Source organism: Microcebus murinus, chromosome 17 (genome assembly GCF_040939455.1).
Source record: "Microcebus murinus isolate Inina chromosome 17, M.murinus_Inina_mat1.0, whole genome shotgun sequence".
Classification (NCBI taxonomy): Eukaryota; Metazoa; Chordata; class Mammalia; order Primates; family Cheirogaleidae; genus Microcebus; species Microcebus murinus.
In genome coordinates, this window is record NC_134120.1 from 42,261,388 (window position 1) to 42,285,113 (window position 23,726).

The 23,726-nt window shown below is 39.7% G+C and overlaps 1 protein-coding gene and 1 non-coding gene across 2 annotated transcripts in view; one reads left to right on the forward strand and one right to left on the reverse strand.

The window, feature by feature from the left end:
• TAF4B (TATA-box binding protein associated factor 4b) overlaps nucleotides 1-23,162 on the reverse strand; it is a 121,235-nt gene extending 98,073 nt beyond the window's left edge. The window contains exons 1-6 of the mRNA XM_012740445.3: nucleotides 22,325-23,162; nucleotides 14,056-14,201; nucleotides 12,096-12,203; nucleotides 5,126-5,287; nucleotides 4,896-5,018; nucleotides 2,598-2,687 (exon numbers count right to left, since the gene is read on the reverse strand). Of these exons, the coding sequence (XP_012595899.2) occupies nucleotides 2,598-2,687; nucleotides 4,896-5,018; nucleotides 5,126-5,287; nucleotides 12,096-12,203; nucleotides 14,056-14,201; nucleotides 22,325-22,670 (975 nt within the window). The 5' untranslated portion in view covers nucleotides 22,671-23,162. The remainder of the gene's footprint in view (nucleotides 1-2,597; nucleotides 2,688-4,895; nucleotides 5,019-5,125; nucleotides 5,288-12,095; nucleotides 12,204-14,055; nucleotides 14,202-22,324) is intronic.
• LOC142861764 (U6 spliceosomal RNA) lies at nucleotides 10,574-10,678 on the forward strand. The gene has a single exon (XR_012912917.1). It is a non-coding gene; the product is annotated as a U6 spliceosomal RNA (small nuclear RNA).
• Nucleotides 23,163-23,726: the final 564 nt, after the last annotated feature.

Below are 23,726 nucleotides of genomic sequence, written 5' to 3' on the forward strand. Positions count from 1 at the left end.
AAGGGCATCAGTCATTTCACAAAGTAGCCCATCACATTTCTAGACAAAGCTATCCAATCCTAGCTATGGGCTTCTTCTAGAACTGCGGTCCCCAACCTCTGGGCCTCGGACTGGTGCCAGCCTGTGGCCTGATAGGAACTGGGCCACAGAGCAGGAAGTGATCTGTATTTACAGCTGCTCTGCATTGCTTGCATCACCACCTGAGCTCTGCCTCCCTCAGTCCCCACCACCCCAGTCTGTGGAAAAATCATCTTCCATTAAGCTGCTCCCTGGTGCCAAAAAGGTTGGAGTCCACTGTTCTAGAACCATAAAGGTCAAATCTCTTTCATGTAGATGTGCTTAAACCACATATATTAGATATTACACCGATCCTTCAAAGTTCAGTTGCCCAAACCAAATGTTCTCTAGCAAAAACATTCTCAGTATCTTTAGCCACACTTCACATCACATGAATTGCACCTTCCTAATCAACTTGCTTGCCCAGAGCCAGTTTCCACTATTTAAACATCCCTATGAAAATGTGGTGTCCCCATTCTCCTTCCCATTCTTCTTTTATGAGGCAACAAAAGGAGTCTTTCACTATGCAAGACTTTTGTCTCCCCTATACAATTTACTCAAAATTTTGTAAAGGTAACTCCTCACTCTTTTGTATCAAAATTTATGAGATGAGTCTTTGGTTCACTGTTAACCTAGATCTGCAATGACTTTATAAATTTCAATTTGATTCCTTTTCAACTTCTGAATATCTAAAAGAATATATTTTTTCAGTTTGCCAAAACAAACTTTTGTTATCAAAGTTATTATTCTCATCAAAATTCTATGTGAGTCAATAAACTGTAGAGAACAATATGCCTAATATAAATTAATTTTGAAAAATAAAAGCCTTCTTGCCAAATTTGACACTATGTGGATTCTCATTCTAAGGGAAAAACTGTCATTAGAACAAAACAGAAGGCCCTATTTTCACACACAATGTCGATATTTTTTTCATAGAGGCATACGTCACTTTATTGGTCTTTGCTTTATTGTGCCTCACAGATGTTGCTTTTTTTTTTTTTTTTAACAAATTGAAGATTTGTGGCAACCCTGTGTGCAAGTCTATTGGCACCATTTTTCCAACAGCATGTACTCACTATGTGTGTCTGACATTTTGGTAATTCTCATAATATTTCAAGCTTTTTCACTGCTATTATATCTATTATAGCATTCTGTGATCAGTGATCTTTCACATTACTATTGTAATTGTTTTGGGGTGCCACAACCATACCTATAAAAGACTGAAAACTTAACTGATACATGCTGTATGTGTTCCGACTGCCCCACCAACCAGCTCTTCTCTGTCTCTCTCTCTCTCTCCTCAGGCCTCCCTATTCCCTTAGACACAACAATACTGAAATCAGGCCAATTAATGAACCTACACTGGCTTCTAAGTATTAAAGTAAAAAGAAAAGTCACATGTCTCTCACTTTAAATTAAAAGCTGGAAACCATTAAACTTAGTTTAGTGAAGAAGGAACATTGAAAGCTGAGAGCGGCTGAAAGTTAGGTCTCTTGTGCCAAAAGTTCTACTGTGGGTAAAATGCTATCACATAGCATTGCATGCTACAGAGAAATCTTTTGTTAATAGAAGAGTCAATGGATGTGGCAAACTTCATTGTCTTATTTTAAGAAGTTGCCACAGGCTGGGCGTGGTGGCTCAGGCCTGTAATCCTAGCACTCTGGGAGGCTGAGGCAGGTGGATCTCTCGAGGTCAGGAGTTCAAAACTAGCCTGAGCATGAGCGAGACCTCGTCTCTACTAACAATAGAAAGAAATTAATTGGCCAACTAAAAATATATATGAAAAAAATTAGCTGGGCATGGTGGTGCATGCCTGTAGTCCCAGCTACTTGGGAGGCTGAGGCAGAAGAACTGCTTGAGCCCAGGAGTTTAAAGTTGCTGTGAGCTACACTGATGCCACAGAACTCTAGCCTGGGCAACAGAGTGAGACTCTGTCTCAAAAAAAAAAAAAAAAAAAAAAAAAGGAAACTGCCACAGCCAACCAAACTTCACCAACCACCACCCTGATCAGCCAGCAGCCGTAAACACTGAGGCAAGACCCTTCACCATTAAAATAATTACTAGAGGTCCAGATAATCATTAGTATTTTTTAGCAATAAAGTATTTTTAATTAAGGGATGTGCATTTTTTAAGATATAATGCTCTTGTACACTTAATAGACTACCGTATAGTATAAACATAACTTTTACATGCACTGGGAAACCAAAAAATACATATATTTCACTTTATTGAGATACTAGCTTTACTGTGTTGGTCTGGAACCAAACCTGTAATATCTCTGTGTTATGCCTGTATATTCCTGTACATGCATTAAACAACAAAATCATTAAGTTATGTTCATGAATAAGATGTTACTTCTGTTTTCTCCAAAGCATTCAAACGAAAAGAATACTATGAATGTGCTTTATAGCTTACAAAAGCACTGAAGTTTCTCTCACATTGTTAGTATCTTCACATTATCATATTGAAATACTCAGGTTTTAAATTATTTTCCAGTACTCTAACCCAAGCTATTTCTTCTAAGTAACATATAATTCTACCTTAAGAAAAGGAACTAGGTGAGGTTGCGGTGAAGACTTTAGTTCAACATATAGTTTCCTGGTAAATTCTTCTGCTTCGATTTTTCCATCCTGAGGAATGAGAAGGGAAAAAAAATTTTTAGGTCTACAAATACTTTAAAAGGGGCAAAGTGTATATAAGTCATGACTATAGACACAGTAAGCTTTTACAAGTAGTAAAGTCCATCATTAAATAGACATTTTTTTTTACTGTCACCTAAGATATGAGTAAATATAAATAATAGAGATGTTTTTTCACAGAGAATACAATGAAGGGATGATTTTTTTTCTTTTTTGAAGATCCAATAAGCAAAATGAGAGAAGAGTTGACTGGCAGAATAATGCTACATTACTACAGTTTGTTAAGAACAATTAAGAATGGTTCATGGTTCTTGGCTGGTCCAAGAGCAGTGGTATTTACAACTAATTGATCACAACCAGTTAGACTCCTTTGTTCCTTTCTCCACTCTCACTGCTTCGCTTGACTAATCTTAATTAATTAATTAAAATAAAGAAGTGAAGACATAGGAGTCTTAGGGTAAGAAACAGGAAATCATTTGATTTGGGAACCTTGGGATTTTGGGTTTTGTTTTGTTTTTCTTTTAATTTGTAAGTTACTTTAACAGGCTAAGACTATATTTTTAGAATGCCATTGCAAGTCTATAACATCAGTTCCAAAGAAAGAAGGAACCCTTACAAAATGCTTTGTACTCTTAAGCATTTCAGGGGTCTGTGAGGTCTAAATTATTTTCACATTAATACCAAGATTTTTAGGGAGTCGTTTGCACTGTGCTGAGATTTCAACAGATGGTCTAAAAGCAACAGAGAGTAAAACTGCTGGTAAAAAGGCAATGACAAAGTGAAATAGTCATTATACTCTACAGTGTTACATACTTGCAGTTAAAAAAAAAAAGAGCCGGGCGCAGTGGCTCACGCCTGTAATCCTAGCACTCTGGGAGGCTGAGGCGGGCGGATTGCTCAAGGTCAGGAGTTTGAAACCACCCTGAGCAAGAGTGAGACCCCGTCTCTACTATAAATAGAAACAAATTAATTGGCCAATTAACATATATATACAAAAAATTAGCCAGGCATGGTGGCGAATGCCTGTAGTCCCAGCTACTCGGGAGGCTGAGGCAGGAGGATTGCTTGAGCCCAGGAGTTTGAGGTTGCTGGGAGCTAGGCTGACGCCATGGCACTCACTCTAGCCTGGGCAACAAAGCGAGACTCTGTCTCAAAAAAAAAAAAAAAAAAAGAGAAACAGACAATTTCTTTCTCTCTCCTCTCTCTTTCTATTTATTTATTGAGACAGGATCTCACTGTCAACCAGGCTGGAGTGCAGTGGTGTCATCAGAACTCACTGCAACCTCAAAATGCTGGGTTCAAACAATCCTCCTGCTTCACCCTTCCGAGTAGCTAGGAGTACAGGTGTGTGTCACCACATCAGGCTAACTTTTCTTTTTGTAAGTAGAGGTGGAGTCTTGCTATGTTGTTCATGCTGGTCTTGAACCCCTGGCCTCAAGCAATCCTCCTGCCTCGGTCTCCCAAGTGCTGGGATTTTAGGCATGAGTCATTGCACCCAGCCTAAGTCAGTTTCAATTTAACATTTCCTTGATGAAATAATAAAAATTAATTTTATTAAATCTCAACTTTCAGCAGACATCTTTGTAATATACAACATAAAACATTTCAACTGCAGACCCAAATAAGGTGATCAAGGAAAAGCACTGAATCACTATTTGTTGATAGCCTGGCTTTCTGACATTTTGTAATTCTAGTAACAATTTCCTATTGACCCAATACTCAACCTTCTCTCCAAGGCCCTTTTTAAGCTAAAGGAAACAAGACTGGTATATAGAAAATAATATACAGTAAACCATCACATTGCATACCTAAAATATATAGTATATATACTATATACTATATATATCATATATAGTATATGTATTATAATATATACTATATAGTATATATACTATAAAAAATAAAAAGTAAATTTTAAAAAAGAAATTCATAGGAAAGATTTACTTGTTTAAGATTTATAATTAATTAAAATTTAAAAAAAAGAAAAAAAAAAAAAGAAAATATCCAGTGGTGACTTTACCTAAAAGAAAAAAAAATAATTAAAAAAAAGATTTATAATTATTACATAGCTCCCAAGAAGCAAAAACAAAGTTTATCAAGATGTGTATTTAAAATAAATTTCATTGAAATATATATATTTCACATTTAAAACATGTTCTATGGATGCTTACAGAACTTACATTTTATAGAACAACTTACCAAAAGTTGTTCCACCAGCTTCTTCACATTCTGCCCCATTTCTGGGGACTGTGATCCACTGCATGCTAGTTTTATTAACATTGCAAGGAAGTTCTTACATTTTTTCACATTTTCTAGCATTGCCTACATATAGAAATATAAACGGAGACAAACACAATGTTAGTGAGGAAACAGAATTCAAGAAGATTTGTAATGAACTGTATTTATATGAGGTGCAAGTGAGAACTTACCGGAGAAAGACCAGTCTGAGCAGCTGCTGAGATCTCTGTTTTGAGAATGGGCTCATTTGAGGGGGTGGATGATACTCCCAAACTTGAAGGCTTCAAGGTAATTACAGTATTCGACGGCTTTACAGGAGTAACTGTGACAACACTGGCTGGCACAGCCGCGGACTGAAATTAAAAGTAATATATATTTAGATATGCATTGCTATGACACATTAGTGGGTGCCTCATTTCACACTTACAAGACTACAAATTTATTTTGACATCCTTGTTTTTGTGTTATACCCTACTAGTCTAAAGCAATAACATATTTATAGGAACTGTAGGCTCTAGCAGATTTGGGTTTCATTTTCACTTATCTACCTACTATTTTATTGCTACCTGGGAAGAGTTGATGGCAGGCAAGTTACTTAATCTTGCTAATCCTCTGATTCCTGTCTGTAAAAAATAAGGATTAATGGTACCTACTGTCCTAGGGTTATTCGTGAAAAACAGTGGCAAGTATATACATCCTCAAAAGATATTATTAATATGGCTCCGAAAAGTATTTGAAATAGCAAGTCTTTATATAAAAATACAGAATATTCTTTATCTTAATTATAAAGCAAAGCAATATACTGATTATTTTATATTGAGGTAAACTGCTTTTATGTAGACCATCAGAGTCAGCATAAAGAATATTATAGGCGAGGCGTGATGGCTCACAATCCTAGCATTCTAGGAGGCCAACGTGCAGGAGGATTGCTAGAGGTCAGGAGTTTGAGATCAGCATGAGCAAGAGCAAGACCCTGTCTCCACAAAAAAATAGAAAAATTAGCTGGACACAGTGGTGTGCACCTGTAGACCCATCTACATGGGAGGCAAGGCAGGAGGATCACTTGGGCACAGGAGTGTGAGGTTACAGTGAGCCATGATCATGCCACTGCACTCTAGCCTGAGCAACAGAGTGAGACCCTGTCTCAAAAAACAAACAAGGCCGGGCGCAGTGGCTGACGCCTGTAATCCTAGCACTCTGGGAGGCCGAGGCGGGCAGATTGCTCGAGGTCAGGAGTTCGAAACCAGCCTGAGCAAGAGCAAGACCGTCTCTATCATAAATAGAAAGAAATTAATTGGCCAACTAACATATATATAGAAAAAAATTAGCCGGGCATGGTGGTGCATGCCTGTAGTCCCAGCTACTCAGGAGGCTGAGGCAGCAGGATTGCTTGAGTCCAAGAGTTTGAGGTTGCTGTGAGCTAGGCTGATGCCACCGCACTCACCCTAGCCTGGGCAACAAAGCGAGACTCTGTCTCAAAAAAACAAAAACAAAAACAAAACAAACAAACTTGCAGTCTCCCTGAAGCATAAAAAAATAAGAAAAAAAATATTAACATAAAAAACAAACAAACAAAAAAGATTACAGAATGTGATATCTTATTTTCACACTGAAAAAAATTTCAGTCTTTTCTTCCACCTTCTATCAAAATGAAGTGTGACTCTAGCACCACCTGCAGGATAAAAAAGCTTTATACAAGAAATCACAAGTTTGGATAGTAAGTCAGAAAATTACACTGAGATAAAGCAATAATCTTATATTGAAGACAAACACTAAAAGTTACAGGAAATAAAAAAAGTTTGGGGGGATAAGGAAAGAACAGTATTTATAATTCATACAAAAAACTAAACATCACACAATTTAATTTTTTTTTTATTTCGGCATATTATGGGGGTACAGATTTTAAGGCTTCAATAAATGCCCTTTCCCCCTCCCCCAATCAATTTAATTTAAATGTTTGTGTTCTACAGGCAGAAAAGTCAAGTTTCTATCACCCTCATGAAAATCTCCCTCCGTAACAGCCAAGATAGGTGAATTTACAGGTACATCAAAATGTCCCACTTTAAAAAGACTAAAGGCCAGGCACAGTGGCTCACGCCTGTAATCCTAGCACTCTGGGAGGCCAAGGCAGGATCGCTCAAGGTCAGTAGTTCGAAACCATCCTGAGCAAGAGTGAGACCCGTCTCTACTATAAATAGAAAGAAATTAATTGGCCAACTAATATATATAGAAAAAATTAGCGGGGCATGGTGGCACATGCCTGTAGTCCCAGCTACTCGGGAGGCTGAGGCAGGATTGCCTGAGCCCAGGAGTTTGAGGTTGCTGTGAGCTAGGCTGATGTCATGGCACTCACTCTAGCCTGGGCAATAAAGTGAGACTCTGTCTCAAAAAAAAAAAAAAAATACATATATATACATATATATATATACACACACACACACATAGAAAAAATTAGCGGGGCATGGTGGTGCATGCCTGTAGTCCCAGCTACCTGGGAGGCTGAGGCAGAAGGATCACTTGAGCCCAGGAGTTTGAGGTTCCTGTGAACTAGGCTGACGCCACGGCACTCTAGCCCGGGCAACAGAGTCAGACTCTGTCTCAAAAAAATAAATAAATAAATAAAAGACTAGAGCATATATATTATACAAGAATATTGAGGGCTAAAATGGGAAGGAAAGTAAAAATACTAGGGACTGACAAAAGAAGGGTGGGGATACATGGTGACCCTAAGGTGGGTTTGGAGTATGTGGGCCTTCATTTTACTATCATTTTTCTCAACTTGTATGTGTACATATTACATATAATCTTATTTGTGTTTACTAAATATATTTCATAATAAAAATGTATTATAACAAAAGTATTAGCTACCAAATGGTAAACAAATTTGAAACTAAGATCAAATGGATACATTTTTGGAAAAATGTGAAATGTCAAAATTGGTACAAGAAGATACAGAGACTGGAATAGACAAATTAAAGAAATTAAAAAAATAATCAAAGAGACTTCCCGGCCGGGTGCGGTGGCTCATGCCTATAATCCTAGCACTCTGGGAGGCCGAGGCGGGAGGATTGCTCGAGGTCAGGAGTTTGAAACCAGCTCGAGGTCAGGAGCAAGAGCAAGACCCCGTCTCTATTATAAATAGAAAGAAATTAATTGGCCAACTAATATACATAGAAAAATTAGCCGGGCATGGTGGCGCATGCCTGTAGTCCCAGCTACTCAGGAGGCTGAGGCAGGAGGATTGCTTGAGCCCAGGAGTTTGAGGTTGCTGTGAGCTAAGCTGATGCCACAGCACTCACTCTAGCCTGGGCAACAAAGAGAGACTGTCTCAAAAAAAAAAAGAGACCTCCCTCCCCTAAATCTCGAGGCTCAGATACTTTCCATGTGATTTTTCCTCACTTTTGCATAATTCCTGTCTTATAAAAGATGTTTCAAAAAAAATAGAAAAAGCTGTCCAATTCATTTTGAGACAGTCTATAACTTATATTTCAAAGTGAACAAGAATATTAAAAGGAAAATCAATTAAAAGCTCACTTGGCAAGAATTTTAATAAAATTTAAAATATACTGATTAATGACGAGGACAAGAACTACTGATGAAATGCTGAGCAAAAGAGGTAAAATTTAAAATTACACCTAAATTAGTAAAATTTTATTAACTATAGATAGAGCCCCAAAGGCAACAATGAAAACAAAGTCTCCTTCCTTTTCAAAGCCTTAGTTCTACTCTCCAGAGACAATTGCCATGGAGTTTCTTCTAAATCCTTCTGAAGATTTTTCTAATAAACATTTAGGTTTATATACAGTTAATAAGACTCTTCAGTGAATCTATCTTATAACCAGCCAGCCATTATCTCTCTGTACTACTATATTAAGAAAGCATAATCTGGAATTTTAGCTGGTGATTATGATTTCTTTTAAGGACTGATGGAGCAGGTTCCTCGTGGGAGTACTGTTCTCCTCCCTTGTGGAGCAAAATAAGATCTAATGAGATCACTTGAGCCCAAAAGTTTGAGGTGGCTGTGAGCTAGGCAGATGCCATGGCACTCTAGCCTGGGCAACAGAGTGAATCTGTGTCTCAAAATAAATAAATAAAATAAAATAAAATCCAATGAAACGTAGAGTTTAGGAAAAGTGGTTTTTATTGTTTGTGAGTAGGAGAGAGGAGCATTTATGGCATTCTACTTTTTTTATCAATCTTTTATCCTCTTTGCAATACAAAAATCTGTCCTTCAAAGTCCTTTGTAACTTACCTACTACCTGTATCTTACCAGACACATACATACTTTCCATGCCACTTCTATTCCTTTAGAGGCATAGGGAAGTACATAATCTGGGTCTTACTCTATCTCTTTAATTCCATTTCAGTGTAGCATGGATCCTCGTAAACTCAATGGTAACTGACATGCTTTGCAAGGCTGCATTGACTCTGACTAAGCATGTCTTGGGGACAAGAGAGAAAATGGCTGGAGTATATGTGAAATAAATGGGTGAAAATCATACATAGATCCAGTAAAATAAATTGTATGTAAATTTAGCAGATGAAACTGCATTTCAAGGAGGGTCATTTTCTGTATCTGAAAAAGCAATCACTTAGGCCCATTTATATTTAATTAGAAATAGAAATTCTATTTCAAATCATTTGTACATTAGATTCCAATATAACATTAGGTCAAACTCTACCTTCATCATCAAATACAACATAAAAGTGAACTCAAAGATTTCAAATGAGTTCTTGTTTTACATTTACCAGACTGAGTCATGTTGCAAGTCGTTTTAAACAAATATCGATTATCTACTAGTAGGAAAATACTTTCAAAATTTCTTAATACACACATTTGCCTTTATAATCAAACAATCAAGTACAAGTTTTATCTTCACTCATTCCTGAGTTCTAGCTCCTTATTTCCAAGAAGTGCTTAAAACTGAGATATTTTACCCCTCAAAGTGGACAGATATTAACTTCATTCTTTGATACTTTCTATTGCTCTGACTACCACTACCCATTTTAAAATATGCATCAATCACTGGGTGTGGTGGCACATGCCTGAAGTCTCACCTATTCAGGAGGTTGAGGTGGGAGGATCGCTCAAGCCCAAGAGTTTGAGGCTACAATAAGCTATGATCGCACCACTGCACTACAACCTAGGCAACAGAGACCCCATCTCAAAAGGAAAAAAACACATCAATCTAAATTATGAAAAACAGTGTACACGGAAATACCAATAATACACATATATATGGAAAAATAATCTGAGGAAAAAACTACACAACCCAGATATACCATTTTAGAACTATATGTACTAAATCTTTTTGATATAGAAATATGCAATTTCTTTATTAATATATTAAATAATAACAAGATTGGTAGTAAAGCTAATAAGTACTATAATTCCAATATGATAATTAGCATGAACATTTCAAAGTAACTATAACATGAGGAAATATAAAAATATCAATGAATTCTATTGTGACAGAGTCATAAATATACACTAATATGATGTAGTACTTCTTGGTTCCGTGGTTTGGAGCCTACGTTCACAGCTGAAAGAAATTCTAAGTTTTAGTTTGGGCTTAGTAAAGATTTCCTCCCTCATTTGAATTCACAGACTCCAGGTTAAGAATTCCTGGTTTATGCTCGCTTCCTTTGGCAGCACATATACTAAAATTGGAATGATACAGAGGAAATTAGCATGGCCCCTAAGCAAGGATGACACATAAATTTGTGATGTGATCCATATTTAAAAAAAAAAAAAAAAAAGAACCGCTGGTTGTCCCCTTTATAAAAACTACAAATATAATTAGTGTTCACCAACTGTGATTACTAACTAAATGAACCCAAGCTTTCACTTTCTAGAACTATCAAGACTTCAATAGGCCGGGCATGGTGGCTCATGCCTGTAATCCTAGTACTCTGGGAGGCCAACGCCAGAGGATCACTCAAGGTCAGGAGTTTGAAACCAGCCTGACCAAGACCCAGACCATGCATCTACTATAAATAGAAAGAAAATTAATTGGCCAACTAAAAATATATAGAGAAAAACTTAGCCGGGCATGGTGGCGCATGCCTGTAGTCCCAGCTACTCAGGAGGCTGAGGCAGAAGGATTGCTTGAGCCCAGGAGTTTGAGGTTGCTGTGAGCTAGGCTGACGCCATGGCAGTCTAGCCCAGGCAACAGAGTGAGACTCTGTCTCAAAAAAAAAAAAGACTTCAACTAATATTCAGAGAGCAAAGAAATAAAGCTGTGGCTGCAGCTGGCAAGGGAAAGAAAGATCTTCAGATCTCTCAGGGATGAGAATCTGGTCATGTTACCAATTAAGCTACCAAGACCAGTATAGTTGGTAGTTGAGGGCAAAGGGAATCTAGAATGGATAGTGGAGGAAGGAGATTAGTATCAGCTGCAACTGGAGCCAAGCTGTAGCAGTGGGGACTGTAGTTCATTCTATTAACCTTCTCTTCATTGTTTTCTCAAGGAAGAAACCCATTTAGAATCCCAGAACAGTGATCTTCAACATGTATGAGGAAGTAGATCCAAGTGATGCAAGGAGTACACTGTGGACCATCACAAGGAGAGATTGGATTGTCCTAGCTAGCTACTGGGAATGCTATTAGACAGCCTCCAATTGTCAGTTCCATCAGGTTTTCATCAGCTGCAGACAATCACCTCACCCCAAAGTATAACTTTCCCAGGAGAGTCCATATCCAATGACTGATCCCAGAGTGGAAACTCAGACCCAACCGACCCCCTGGCCCCCAGTGAGACAATGCCAACAAACCATATATGCTCCATAGTTCTCTACTATGTCGGTTGAGGATTTGACTTGCATATAGTTCAAAAGCTTACTCTTTTCCGGAATTCCAGACATTGATCCCTAAATATCTCATGCACCAAATTTTATCTCAGCACTGCAACACATGGCTGTTAGATGGATTTGTATTAATTTAAAACATTTAAGTAAAACTGAGATTCCAAGAATATATAGCATATTTATCTTGTTTCCCATTCCTCCAACAGTTCCCAATTTGATAAGTGTCACCATATATCACTGAATTGCTCTCTTCAGTGTTCTATAGTCTACAACTTCTACATCTGGCAGGAAATAGGTAAATAACAAATAAAGATAAGAATAACTACGGCACAATAGCTTCAAGTCATAACTTACTTGTACTGAGGAAGGCTTCGCAACAGTGGTTACCACAGTAGTTCCTATCGGTGCCAATTTTTTAACAGGTGCCACTGCCACTTTCTTGATTGATTGTGAGCTAGAATTCTTGAGGGTGAAGAGGTGAGCAAGATAACATAAAGTCATTGACATTAGTGATTTAAAATCCATCAGTACCATGGTGATCATTAAAACACTTTACCATAGCAAACCTACTTGTTATAACTGGCTTTATATTAATAACAACAACCTTATGGATTTTATGCACATTCTATACTATAAACCTAACGGGTCAAAGATCCAGTTGACATTTATTTCCTATTTCTAAGGAGGCAACTGATTCAAAAAACATTTCATTTATCTGCAATTTCAAACTAAATACATGTTATAGTATTCAGCATTAAAAGCTTGACTCTTGAGGCCGGGCGCGGTGGCTCACGCCTGTAATCCTAGCTCTCTGGGAGGCAGAGGCGGGTGGACTGCTTGAGGTCAGGAGTTCGAAACCAGCCTGAGCAAGAGCGAGACCCCCGTCTCTACTATAAATAGAAAGAAACTAATTGGCCAACTAATATATATAGAAAAAATTAGCCGGGCATGGTGGCACATGCCTGTAGTCCCAGCTACTTGGGAGGCTGAGGCAGCAGGATTGCTTGAGCCCAGGTGTTTGAGGTTGCTGTGAGCTAGGCTGATGCCATGGCACTCACTCTAGCCTGGGCAACAAAGCGAGACTCTGTCTCAAAAAAAAAAAAAAAAAAGCTTGACTCTGGTTCATACAGAAAACATATAGATTCTTATTTAATATTTAATTATAAACCTACAGATGAAATTTGAGTGAAAAGGTTTTTTAAAAGAGATTTAAAATTAATTAAAAAAATAAAAATATACATTTAATTATAAACCTATATTTTCAACCCACAGCAGTTAGATAAACCAAACAAGAAAGGGAAGGAGCAGCTATTATTGATACATACAGTAACAGAGTAAATGACTGGTTAAGAACCTAGAATCAAATTACAAAATGAGGCCGGGCGCAGTGGCTGACGCCTGTAATCCTAACACTCTGGAAGGCTGAGGCGGGTGGATTGCTCAAGGTCAGGAGTTCGAAACCAGCCTGAGCAAGAGCGAGACCCCGTCTCCACTATAAATAGAAAGAAATTCATTGGCCAACTAATATATATAGAAAATATTAGCTGGGCATGGTGGCGCATGCCTGTAGTCCCAGCTACTCGGGAGGCTGAGGCAGCAGGATTGCTTGAGCCCAGGAGTTTGAGGTTGCTGTGAGCTAGGCTGACTCCATGGCACTCACTCTAGCCTAGGCAACAAAGCGAGACTCTGTCTCAAAAAAAAAAAAAACTGGCAGAGAATTATATTACTATAAAAAAAACAATGTAATCTTTCATTAAAATGAGCCTGAGTCATCAGGAAAATGCTAAACTATATGTGGCATCTTCTGTTTAAAGAAAGACACTCATGAAAATATTTTAGCTCTACCACACAGGAAAACTTCAGTTATCTAGAAAGATGAACTACACATGTAAAATAAGTCACTTACTAACAATGCCAAATTAATGAAATATTATAGATCTCTGTATTTCTTAAAGATAATTTCTATAAGAGATGGATTAAAATGAATACTATAAACTAGAGTCTTACTACTTTACCACAAATTAAAATAGAAGCAGAATGGTTATTTCCTTTCCATTTAGGATACAAATAGCCCTTTGAACATTCTTTTCAGAACTATAAAATCTTTGAATATGAGGACAGAATTTTCATTATTTTAGCAATCATCAAAGGACAAAACCAAAAATCTTGATTAAATTAATATTCCAAGAAAGGTGCTGAATTAAAAAAGTCAAACAGAATCACTTCTTAATTTTTACTGGCAAACACATATGCATGTACATGAAGATAATAGCTGGGAAACAGGAAGATGAAAAAAAGCTTTAAAGTATATTACCGGAACGGTACAGATTTTGAGTGTTTGAGTATTCGTTGGTATGGCTGGCCTTGAAGTTATGTTACTTGTGGTCTCAGCTCTTGTTGCGGCTTGCTGAGGAGATACCAGCATCAACTGACCACTATTACTTTTGATCAAAACTGTTCCTATAGTTAAAAGAGGAAAAAAAAAACTGTGACGTCTGAACTAATAAAGCATAATCATCACATATTTTTTTCTCCCATTTCTTCCAACACTGTAAAATGATCTGAATAAGTGATTAGTATATACTGAATTTCATGTCTGCTAATTATTATGTGTAAGATGGAAAAATTTTTCACTCGAAGCTATTTAAATTATTAAAAATCTAAGCATATGGTGAGATACTGACAAAGTACTCTTCCTTCATGACATCAAAACTATTTATAAACCTATAATAATTAAGATGGTGTGGTAACAAGAATACATAAGCTGACCAATGTAATAGACAACCCCAAAGTAGACTCATGTGGATATGTCATATAAAATTTTCCTGAAAGGCACTGCAGATTGATGAAGGAGAGGCTATTCAATAAACAGGGCTGTGTCAATTAACCATCTATATGGAAAAGATGAAATTTTAGAAAGAAAAAAATGTACAAATATTTCCTGAGAAATTCAAGCTCTTTTATTGATTGATTGATTGATTATTTATTTATTTATTTATTTTGAGACAGAGTCTTGCTTTGTTGCCCAGGCTAGATTGAGTGCTGTGGTGTCAGCCTAGCTCACAGCAACCTCAAACTCCTGGGCCCAAGCAATCCTCCTGCCTCAGCCTCCAGAGTAACTGGGACTATAGGACTATAGGCTAATTTTTTCTATATATATTATTTGGCCAATTAATTTCTTTCTATTTATAGTAGAGACGGGGTCTCGCTCTTGCTCAGGCTGGTTTCAAACTCCTGACCTGGAGCAATCCTCCCGCCTCGGCCTTCCAGAGTGCTAGGATTACAGGCATGAGCCACCGCGCCTGGCCATCAAGCCCTTTTAAATTTTCAGTGTCAGAGAGGCATTAACATGGGAGGAATTATCATGTCCTACCCCCCATGACCACCACTAGCTATGTAATCATCTCTTGAAAATGCTTGCTATTGCCACAAATAGCTATAAATCATCCTAACAATGCCACACATTGGCCACCCTAAACCACACCATACAGCTGAATGTATAACCAATCACTAATCAATAATACTTCTGTAAATCAATGAGCATTCCTGACAAACAACTTTTTACTAGCTCACTCCTTGTCCCCTTTTGTGCCTTTAAAAACCTGCTTGTAAGAAAAGCCAAACAGAGCACTCCTCAAGGCAACTTGGAAGTATGTCCCAGTCAGCTGTCCTCAACTTGACCCAAATAAACTCTTTATTATTACAAAAGTCTGCCTCAGACTCTTTTTTTTTAGGTTGACATTCCAGATGCCTATTTCACAAACATTCACAAAAACCTAGGTGCATTAAAGATATAAATGTAAAAAGTAAAAAAATCATAAAATCTCAGACAATATAGAAAATTATCTTTCTGACTTTGGGATAGGGAAGGATTTCTTAAAAGTAAGTTTGATAAATTCAACTACATGAAAAAATCCCTTGGGGGGGAAAAAGAAAGAAAGAAAAGAAAAAAATTTAAATAAAAAAGCAAGAACTTTATTCCCCACTGTGCTCATTCTTTTGCAAAAGCAAGAACTTTTGTTTACCAAAAGACATTATCAGGTGTAGGACAAACCACAAAATAAGATAAAATTTTAGTTCACATATATTCAAAGAACAATTACCCAAAATACAAAAAAGAAACACAGATGCCAATGACATGGCTGATGCCTGTAATCCTAGCACTCTGGGAGGACAAGGCAGGATGATCATTTGGGCTCAGAAGTTCAAGACCAACCTCAGCAAAACCAAGACCCTGTCTTCACTAAAACTAGAAAAATTAGCCAGGTGTGATGGTGCACACCTGTAGTCCCAGCTACTTGGGAGGCTGAGGCAGGAGGATTGCTTGAACCCAGGAGTTTGAGGTTACAGTGAGCTATGATGATGCCACAGCACTCTAGCCAGGGCGACACAGCAACACTGTCTCCCAAAAACAAAGTTTAAAAATCGGCAAAAAGACTTTAAAATAAATTAATAAAAATTTTTAAAATGAAACCACAGTGAGATATCACTTTATATCTACCTAGACAGGCAAAAACATTTTTTAATAAGTCCAATGACAGTATAAAGTGTTAGAGAGATGTACATCAACAAAAATTCTAATATCTTGCTGGCAGTAATTTGGTACAGCTACTTTGTTCAACTTTACATGACTGTGCCAAATTGATTTCCATTCCATGTCCTGTAGCCCAGTACTTCTAACCTAAAGAAACTTTTATTCATGTCAATAGGAGAAACAAACAAGAATATTCACAGCTGAAGTTCCACTTCTAGAATGGCAGCATAAGAAGCTCCACAAACCCCAGTGAAGCACAACTAGTAAAAGTTATTTATTTATTTTTTTTTTTGAGACAGAGTCTCACTTTGTTGCCCAGGCTAGAGTGAGTGCCATGGCGTCAGCCTAGCTCACAGCAACCTCAAACTTCTGGGCTCAAGCGATCCTACTGCCTCAGCCTCCCAAGTAGCTGGGACTTCAAGCATGTGCCACCATGCCCAGCTAATTTTTTCTATATATGTTAGTAGGCCAATTAATTTCTTTCTATTTTTATGGTAGAGACGGGTCTCACTCTTGCTCAGGTTGGTTTCCAACTCCTGAGCTCAAAGGATCCACCCGTCTCAGCCTCCCAGCGAGCTAGGATAACAGGCGCGAGCCACCGCGCCCGGCCGGTAAAACTTATTTTTAAAAAAACATTCAAAGACTTTGGAAATTGTCCTAAAGCACACAGAAAATGACTATACAATTACTAAAGAAGATCTGCTAAAACTCAGTAAGAATAGCAAGAATATGTGGCATTTGAGCAACAAACACCCCTTCCTCTCAGCTCAGCATGACAGAACCTCCACTCTAGGAAGAAGCTCCCAATCTAAGGCTGTATCTTCCTGGGAGGAGCAAGCCACCCACATTTCTTATCTCCCCCCCAAGATTCACTCCCACCCCGGTTACATTATGAAGGGGATAAATTTGAGAGGAGTGCATCTGAGAGATTTGAGGCTCCCTTCTTTCTCACCCATTGCCACTCACAGAAAGAAAGCTCTATTTCAGGAACGGCACACTGAGAATACTTAGACCCCAAATGCTTTCACTCCACCTCTTTCATAGAGTGGAGATTGGATGCTGGGAGAGGTAAGCAGAAAAACAAAAGTGCTGCAGAAAAACAGGAGTGCTGCCGGCACCAGGAATCTCACTCAGAGAGAAGCATGCCACAGTCCCAGCACCTGTTCCAAATATCGCCCTAAGGGAACTGACTTTATTTCAAACTGTAGAGAAGTTCAAGGCAGGCCAGGCATGGCACCTAATGCCTGTAATCCTAGCACTCTGAGAGGCCGAGGCAGGTGGATTGTTTGAGCTCAGGAGTCCGAGACCAGCCTGAACAAGAGCAAGACCCTGTCTCGACTAAAAAAAAAAAAAAAAAAAAAAAAAAATATATATATATATATATATATAAATTAGCCAGGCATGGTGGCGCATGCCTATAGTCCCAGTTACTCGGGAGGCTGAGGCAGAAGGATCACTTGAGCCCAGGAGTTTGAGGTTACTGTGAGTGAGGCTGACGCCCCAGCACTCACTCTAGCCTGGGCAACAAGTGAGCCTCTGTCTCAAAAATAAACAAACAAACAAACTTGCCCAAGATCACAAAGCTATTAAATGGTAGAGGTGGAATTCAAACCCAGGTCTGTTGACTCCAAGGCCAATCTCCTATATTCCAAGGCCAATGTCCTATATTGCAATACTCCACTAATTTCTACAAAAGGCTAACCCTCCAAGCCCCTTATTATCTACAAACTTCATTAGCATACCACCTAGTCCACAGCAGGGGAACCTTTTCATGTTGGAAGGCCACACGAATTTAGCTAAAATCAAATAAGGCTGCATTCAGAAACCTCAATTAGATGTACTTAAAAATGTACATTATTTTATAAAAATCTAACTACTATGTACTTAGTAATTTCAAAAAATAAAAACTATTTGTCAATTTTAAAGTTCACTGACTTTTTAATGATTTTGTCTGCTTTTTGTTGGAAAGTATTTGAATATTTGGTTGAAGCATGAAGGTCCCCAGTTTTAGCTGATCATCTAGATGGGTATCAGTCATTTGTGACCTTAAGGACATCTTGATTTGGGTTAGGTAGGAGAATGTAGATTTGCAGCAATAAGTGGTTGAAAAGAATTAGAGAAGCATTTTTCAGGCATGTTCCTGAAGGCTACTGCATTTTTCCACATTTCAACTGGATCATTCTTTTTTTTTTTTTTTTGAGACAAGAGTCTCACTTTGTTGTCCAGGCTAGAGTGAGTGCCATGGCATCAGCCTAGCTCACAGCAACCTCAAACTCCTGGGCTCAAGTGCTCCTCCTGCCTCAGCCTCCCGAGTAGCTCAGACTACAGGCACCATGCCCGGCTAATGTTTTTTCTATATATATTAGTTGGCCAATTAATTTCTTTCTATGTATAGTAGAGATGGGGTCTTGCTCTTGCTCAGGCTGGCTTTGAACTCCTGACCTCGAGCAATCTGCCCACCTTGGCCTCCCAGAGTGCTAGGATTACAGGTGTGAGCCACGGTGCCCAGCCTCAACTGGATCATTCTTAGCATCAAACAATGACTTTAAAATGTCACCTACTGAGAGCTCAATTTCATCTGCAGTTCTTTAGGTTCCTTGGTGATCTCAACTAGGTGAGGCTGAAATGCTAATTTGAGTGTGATGTCATGATTTTAAAGTCAGTGAACCTTTCCTAGTATTCTCCAATTAATAGGTCTATAATAGCTGCCTCTTCTTCAAATTATTTGCATATATCATCCTATTCATCAATGACCTTTGCTAACTGGGGAAAATATTCATTTGAAATTTCCTTTTAAAGAAGTGTTTTGAAAAAAGAAAGCTATTCATGAAATGCTTGGATTTTCTGCCACATACTAAATATACTTAGTTTTACCCTACAAAAAAATATTCAAGTCATTTTTATTTGATATATCACATAGAAATTCTACCATTCCTATAGAAATCTTCTTTTGGCTGGGCGCGGTGGCTCACGCCTGTAATCCTAGCACTCTGGGAGGCAGAGGCGGGTGGATTGCTTGAGGTCAGGAGTTCAAAACCAGCCTGAGCAAGAGCGAGACCCCATGTCTACTATAAATAGAAAGAAATTAATTTGCCAACTAATATATATAGAAAAAATTAGCCGGGCATGGTGGTGCGTGCCTGTAGTTCCAGCTACTAGGGAGGCTGAGGCAGGAGGATTGCTTGAGCCCAGGAGTTTGAGGTTGCTGTGAGCTAGGCTGATGCCATGGCACTCACTCTAGCCTGGGCAACAAAGCGAGACTCTGTCTCAAAAAAAATAAAAAATAAAATAAAATAAAATCCCACATGTTTACAAAAAAGACTGAATAAATTACCAAAAACCCTTTATTTCCTCACAGTGCCTCCTCCACACACTTTTTATTTCAAGCCCCTGCTCTCTAGAAAAACCTGTGATACATATGTATCATTTTTTAAAAAAAAAACAGTTCTGTTCAGAGGAAACTAAAAAATCAAATATTTAAAAGTATTCATTACCTTGGAAAATGAAGAACATATGTAATGTAAAGCACTCTTGAGTAATCAACTGCTAATCCAAAGTATACAAAAGAAATAGTACAAGATTCATAACCTTTTTAAAAAGTTACTTTAATCAGTGTTTCCATTTCATTCTTTAATTACTGGTTCTCTTATTCTGCACCAACAAGGGCACAAATGTGTTAGTATTATGCTCTTCTGCCATACATCAGCAGCAATTCCCCAAAGCAGCCTTCTTTAAAGCACTTTACCACCTCCTCTGTAACTAACAATTCCTAAAAACAAATTATCTCTCTTTTGTGGGGATTTCCCTATGGTTAGCAACATAACATGTTTTAGTATAGTGCTACAAACTAACTTAGGCTGTGGTTCTAGGCTGTAGTTCTGTCTGCTGCTATTTAACTCCTGCAAATTTCAGTTTTTGTTTATTGGTATGTAAAATGAAAGATTAGGCACTAAAATTCTCTAAATAATCTTTTAGCACTGATACTCAAAGGAGCATTTTGTACACACACAAGTGGTAAGTAAGCAAGTGCTGTGGAAGAGTGAAAACAGACCTGGATTCAAATCCCCTCTGACACCTATGGGTTGCCTAGTATTGGGCAAATTACTTACTCTTGGAGGCCTCTTTCCTAATTTGCTACCTGCCTATTATGACCAATGAATAAAAGAATATATAAAAAGTGCCTAGCACAGTAAGTCCTCACTAAGTGATTCATTACCACTTAACAGCAAGTTTTCACTTTTGTCAGCTCTATTTTATTTTATTTTTTTTTTTTTTGGAGACAGTCTTGCTCTGTTGCCCCGGATATCAGCCTAGCTCACAGCAAACTCTAGCTCCTGGGCTCAAGCAATTCTTCTGAGGCCGGGCGCGGTGGCTCACGCCTGTAATCCTAGCACTCTGGGAGGCCAAGGCGGGAGGATTGCTTGAGGTCAGGAGTTCGAAACCAGCCTGAGCAAGAGCGAGACCTGTCTCTACTATAAATAGAAATTAATTGGCCAACTAATATATATAGAAAAAAATTAGCCGGGCATGGTGGCGCATGCCTGTAGTCCCAGCTACTCAGGAGGCTGAGGAAGAAGGATTGCTTGAGCCCAGGAGTTTGAGGTTGCTGTGAGCTAGGCTGACGCCAGGGCACTCACTCTAGCCTGGGCAACAAGCGACACTGTCTCAAAAAAAAAAAAAAAAAAAAAGCAATTCTTCTGCCTCAGCCTCCCGAGTAGCTGTGACTACAGGCATGCACCACCATGCCCGGCTAATTTTTTCTATGTATTTTTAGTTGTCCAGGTAATTTCTTTCTAGCAGAGACGGAGTCTCACTCTTGCTCAGGCTGGTCTCAAACTCCTGAGACCTCAAGCGATCCTCCCACCTCCGTCTCCCAGAGGGCAAGCATCCCTGCCATTAATACTTTGTTTCTAAACAAACTTCAGTGGCTAGACAGCAGGGAGTAATTTCATTCAAATACATTTATAACTACTTTATAAGAATACACGCAGAATGACAACTTAGAATTGTCCATAATGTTCATGACCAAATACAACATTAGTTACAAAAAGAGCCCCTGTCATTTTGCTAGGGGATAACAGTATCTTTTGAACCAATGCTTCTATCTCTTTACCATGTTTGCAGGTCAGAGATCCAATTACTGTTAAGCAAAATTATAATAAAAGATTCCAAGAGACTTTCAGTTGAGAAAAGGTAGAACACTCAAAAATCATGCAGCATATTTACAATATGTGAATTATTACAAGGCAAAACCTTTAGGTAAATCATGAAAAACAGTCCAACAGAGGAGTAAACCCTAGGATAGGTAGTAATTGAAGACTCATTAAAAGTAGCATTTACACATAGATTCAATTGCAAATATAACTGCATGGCTCTGATCTATTTGTCAACTCTGGCAATTGTTCCCACTGAGAGGGATTCTTCTAATTGAAAGTTTCAATCATTGCATATCTCAAGATTGTGCAGAAAGCAGCATTATTCGTTTCTAGTACTAGAAAGCAGTAGACTTATTCTGGATTGCTTAAATTTTAAAATCTCTGAGTTTTTCTTGTTTAAGAATAAAGGAAAAATAAAAGAAAAAAGATATTAATAAAATAAATAAAAATCCCTGAGTTTTAACACACAAGAATTTTTAAGATACACTTTTTAAACCATCATAATCTAAGTGTGTGGAAATAACACTATATAAACTGGTGCATTCTCCACAAGAAAACAGACATCAGCTATACCCTATCTACCCCACGCAGGAGCCAGTGCCTCAAAGGCCCTCCAGAATATGCTGCTCCAGCCTTTAACGTGTCGCTTAGGTGAAAAGATGCTTTCCTTAAATACGAAAAGAAAAACTATGCACTAATGACACAAAAATTGTAAGGCCAAATCACTGCACGATAGGCTGCTTCCTGAAAGCGTACTGCAAAATCAAGATTATGAAAGGTTCTCTTGGCTCAGAGTTTTTATACAGCTACCAGCAAGGAGCAATCAGGGCTGCGACGTTTCCCGTCACCACTGGCTGGACCCACAGACAAGGCTGGAAGTGGGATCGACATACCTGGAGGAAGCTGCAAATTAGCAGGCAAATGGATTGTTGTGGCTTTGGGGGTTTTCACGGTGACTATCTGAGGAGTAGGCAGCCTGGGGCCGCTGCTGAGTTTAGAAGGAGCCACTTTGAGAGGAGCCACTTTGGTCACCTGGGTCCCCACGGGGGACCGCACGGGCTGGGAAGCCGTGGACTGCACGCAGACGCTGACAGGAGCCTTAGTCACGGCGCCCAGGGCCACCGGAGCGCTCTCCACCCGCACCGGCAGAGCCCCGGCAGGGGCCATGGTCACGGTCCCGGAGGCGCTCGCGCCAGCGCGGGGAGCGGAGCCGGCCGGTTCGGTGAGGCCGGCGGGCATCCCCCCGGGGGATCAGCGGCAGCTGCGGCGCTGCCGTTCCGGGAGCAGAGGTGAGGAGAGGCTTGGCAAGCGGCAGCCGACTCCAGCGCAGTCCGGGCTCCACAGCATCGCTGGGGAAAGGCGCAGGGACCGCGGCAGGGAAGGCAGCGAAGGGCGCCGGCGAGACGGCAGACCCGCGCGTCCCGGACCTCCCGCCCGTCCGCGCGAGCCGGGGCTGCCGCCGGCAGCAACACGCACCCAGCCGCTTCCTCAGCGGCGCTCACACGTGCGCCAGCTCAGCCCTGCGCCTCAGCCTCGGGTCCCGCTGCGGTGGAGTCTGGCCGCTCGGGTCTCGAAAGGGCGTCGCTCCCCACCTCAGATCTAAACTCAACGCAGCGCCGCCCCCGCCAGAAATTTCAAAACTACCAGCCTAGGGCGACCAAAGACCCCTACGTGTGCTCTGCACGGCCCAGCCGCGCGGCCACGCCAGCCATGTTTATATAGCCACGCGGAGACCTCGCGCACGCGCACAGGCCGCCGCCGCCGCCCCGGGCTTCCCCGGAATCCGGCCGCCTGATTGGCCACGGAGCGGAACTGTACCCTTGACGTCACTAGGGATGGCGCCAGAGGGCATCAAAATATTCCCCAGAACGGGGAGGAAGGAGAGGTGGATTTCTAAAACCTATCTCGCGGGGAAGGGAATAAACTGCACTTGGAGAACTGCGGTATCCGCGTTCGTGTCCTTGATATCTCCAGTTGTGTGTTCTTTGAAAAGCTGGGACTAGACTGTCTCCAGGCTTCTTTTATTTTTTGAGTCTCTGTTGCCCCAGGTAGAGTGCAGTGGCGTCATCATAGCTCACCGCCACCTCCAGTTCCTGGGCTCGGGCGTCCTTTTGCTTCAGACTCCGAGTAGCTGGGACTACAGCTGATACTACAGGCACGCACTTCCACCTTGGCGATTTTTTTTTCTATTTTTGGTAGAGATGGGGTCTTGCTCTTGCTGAGGCTGGTCTTGAACTCCTGACCTCAAGCTATCCTCACGTCTCAACCTCCCATAGTGCTCGATTATAGGCATGA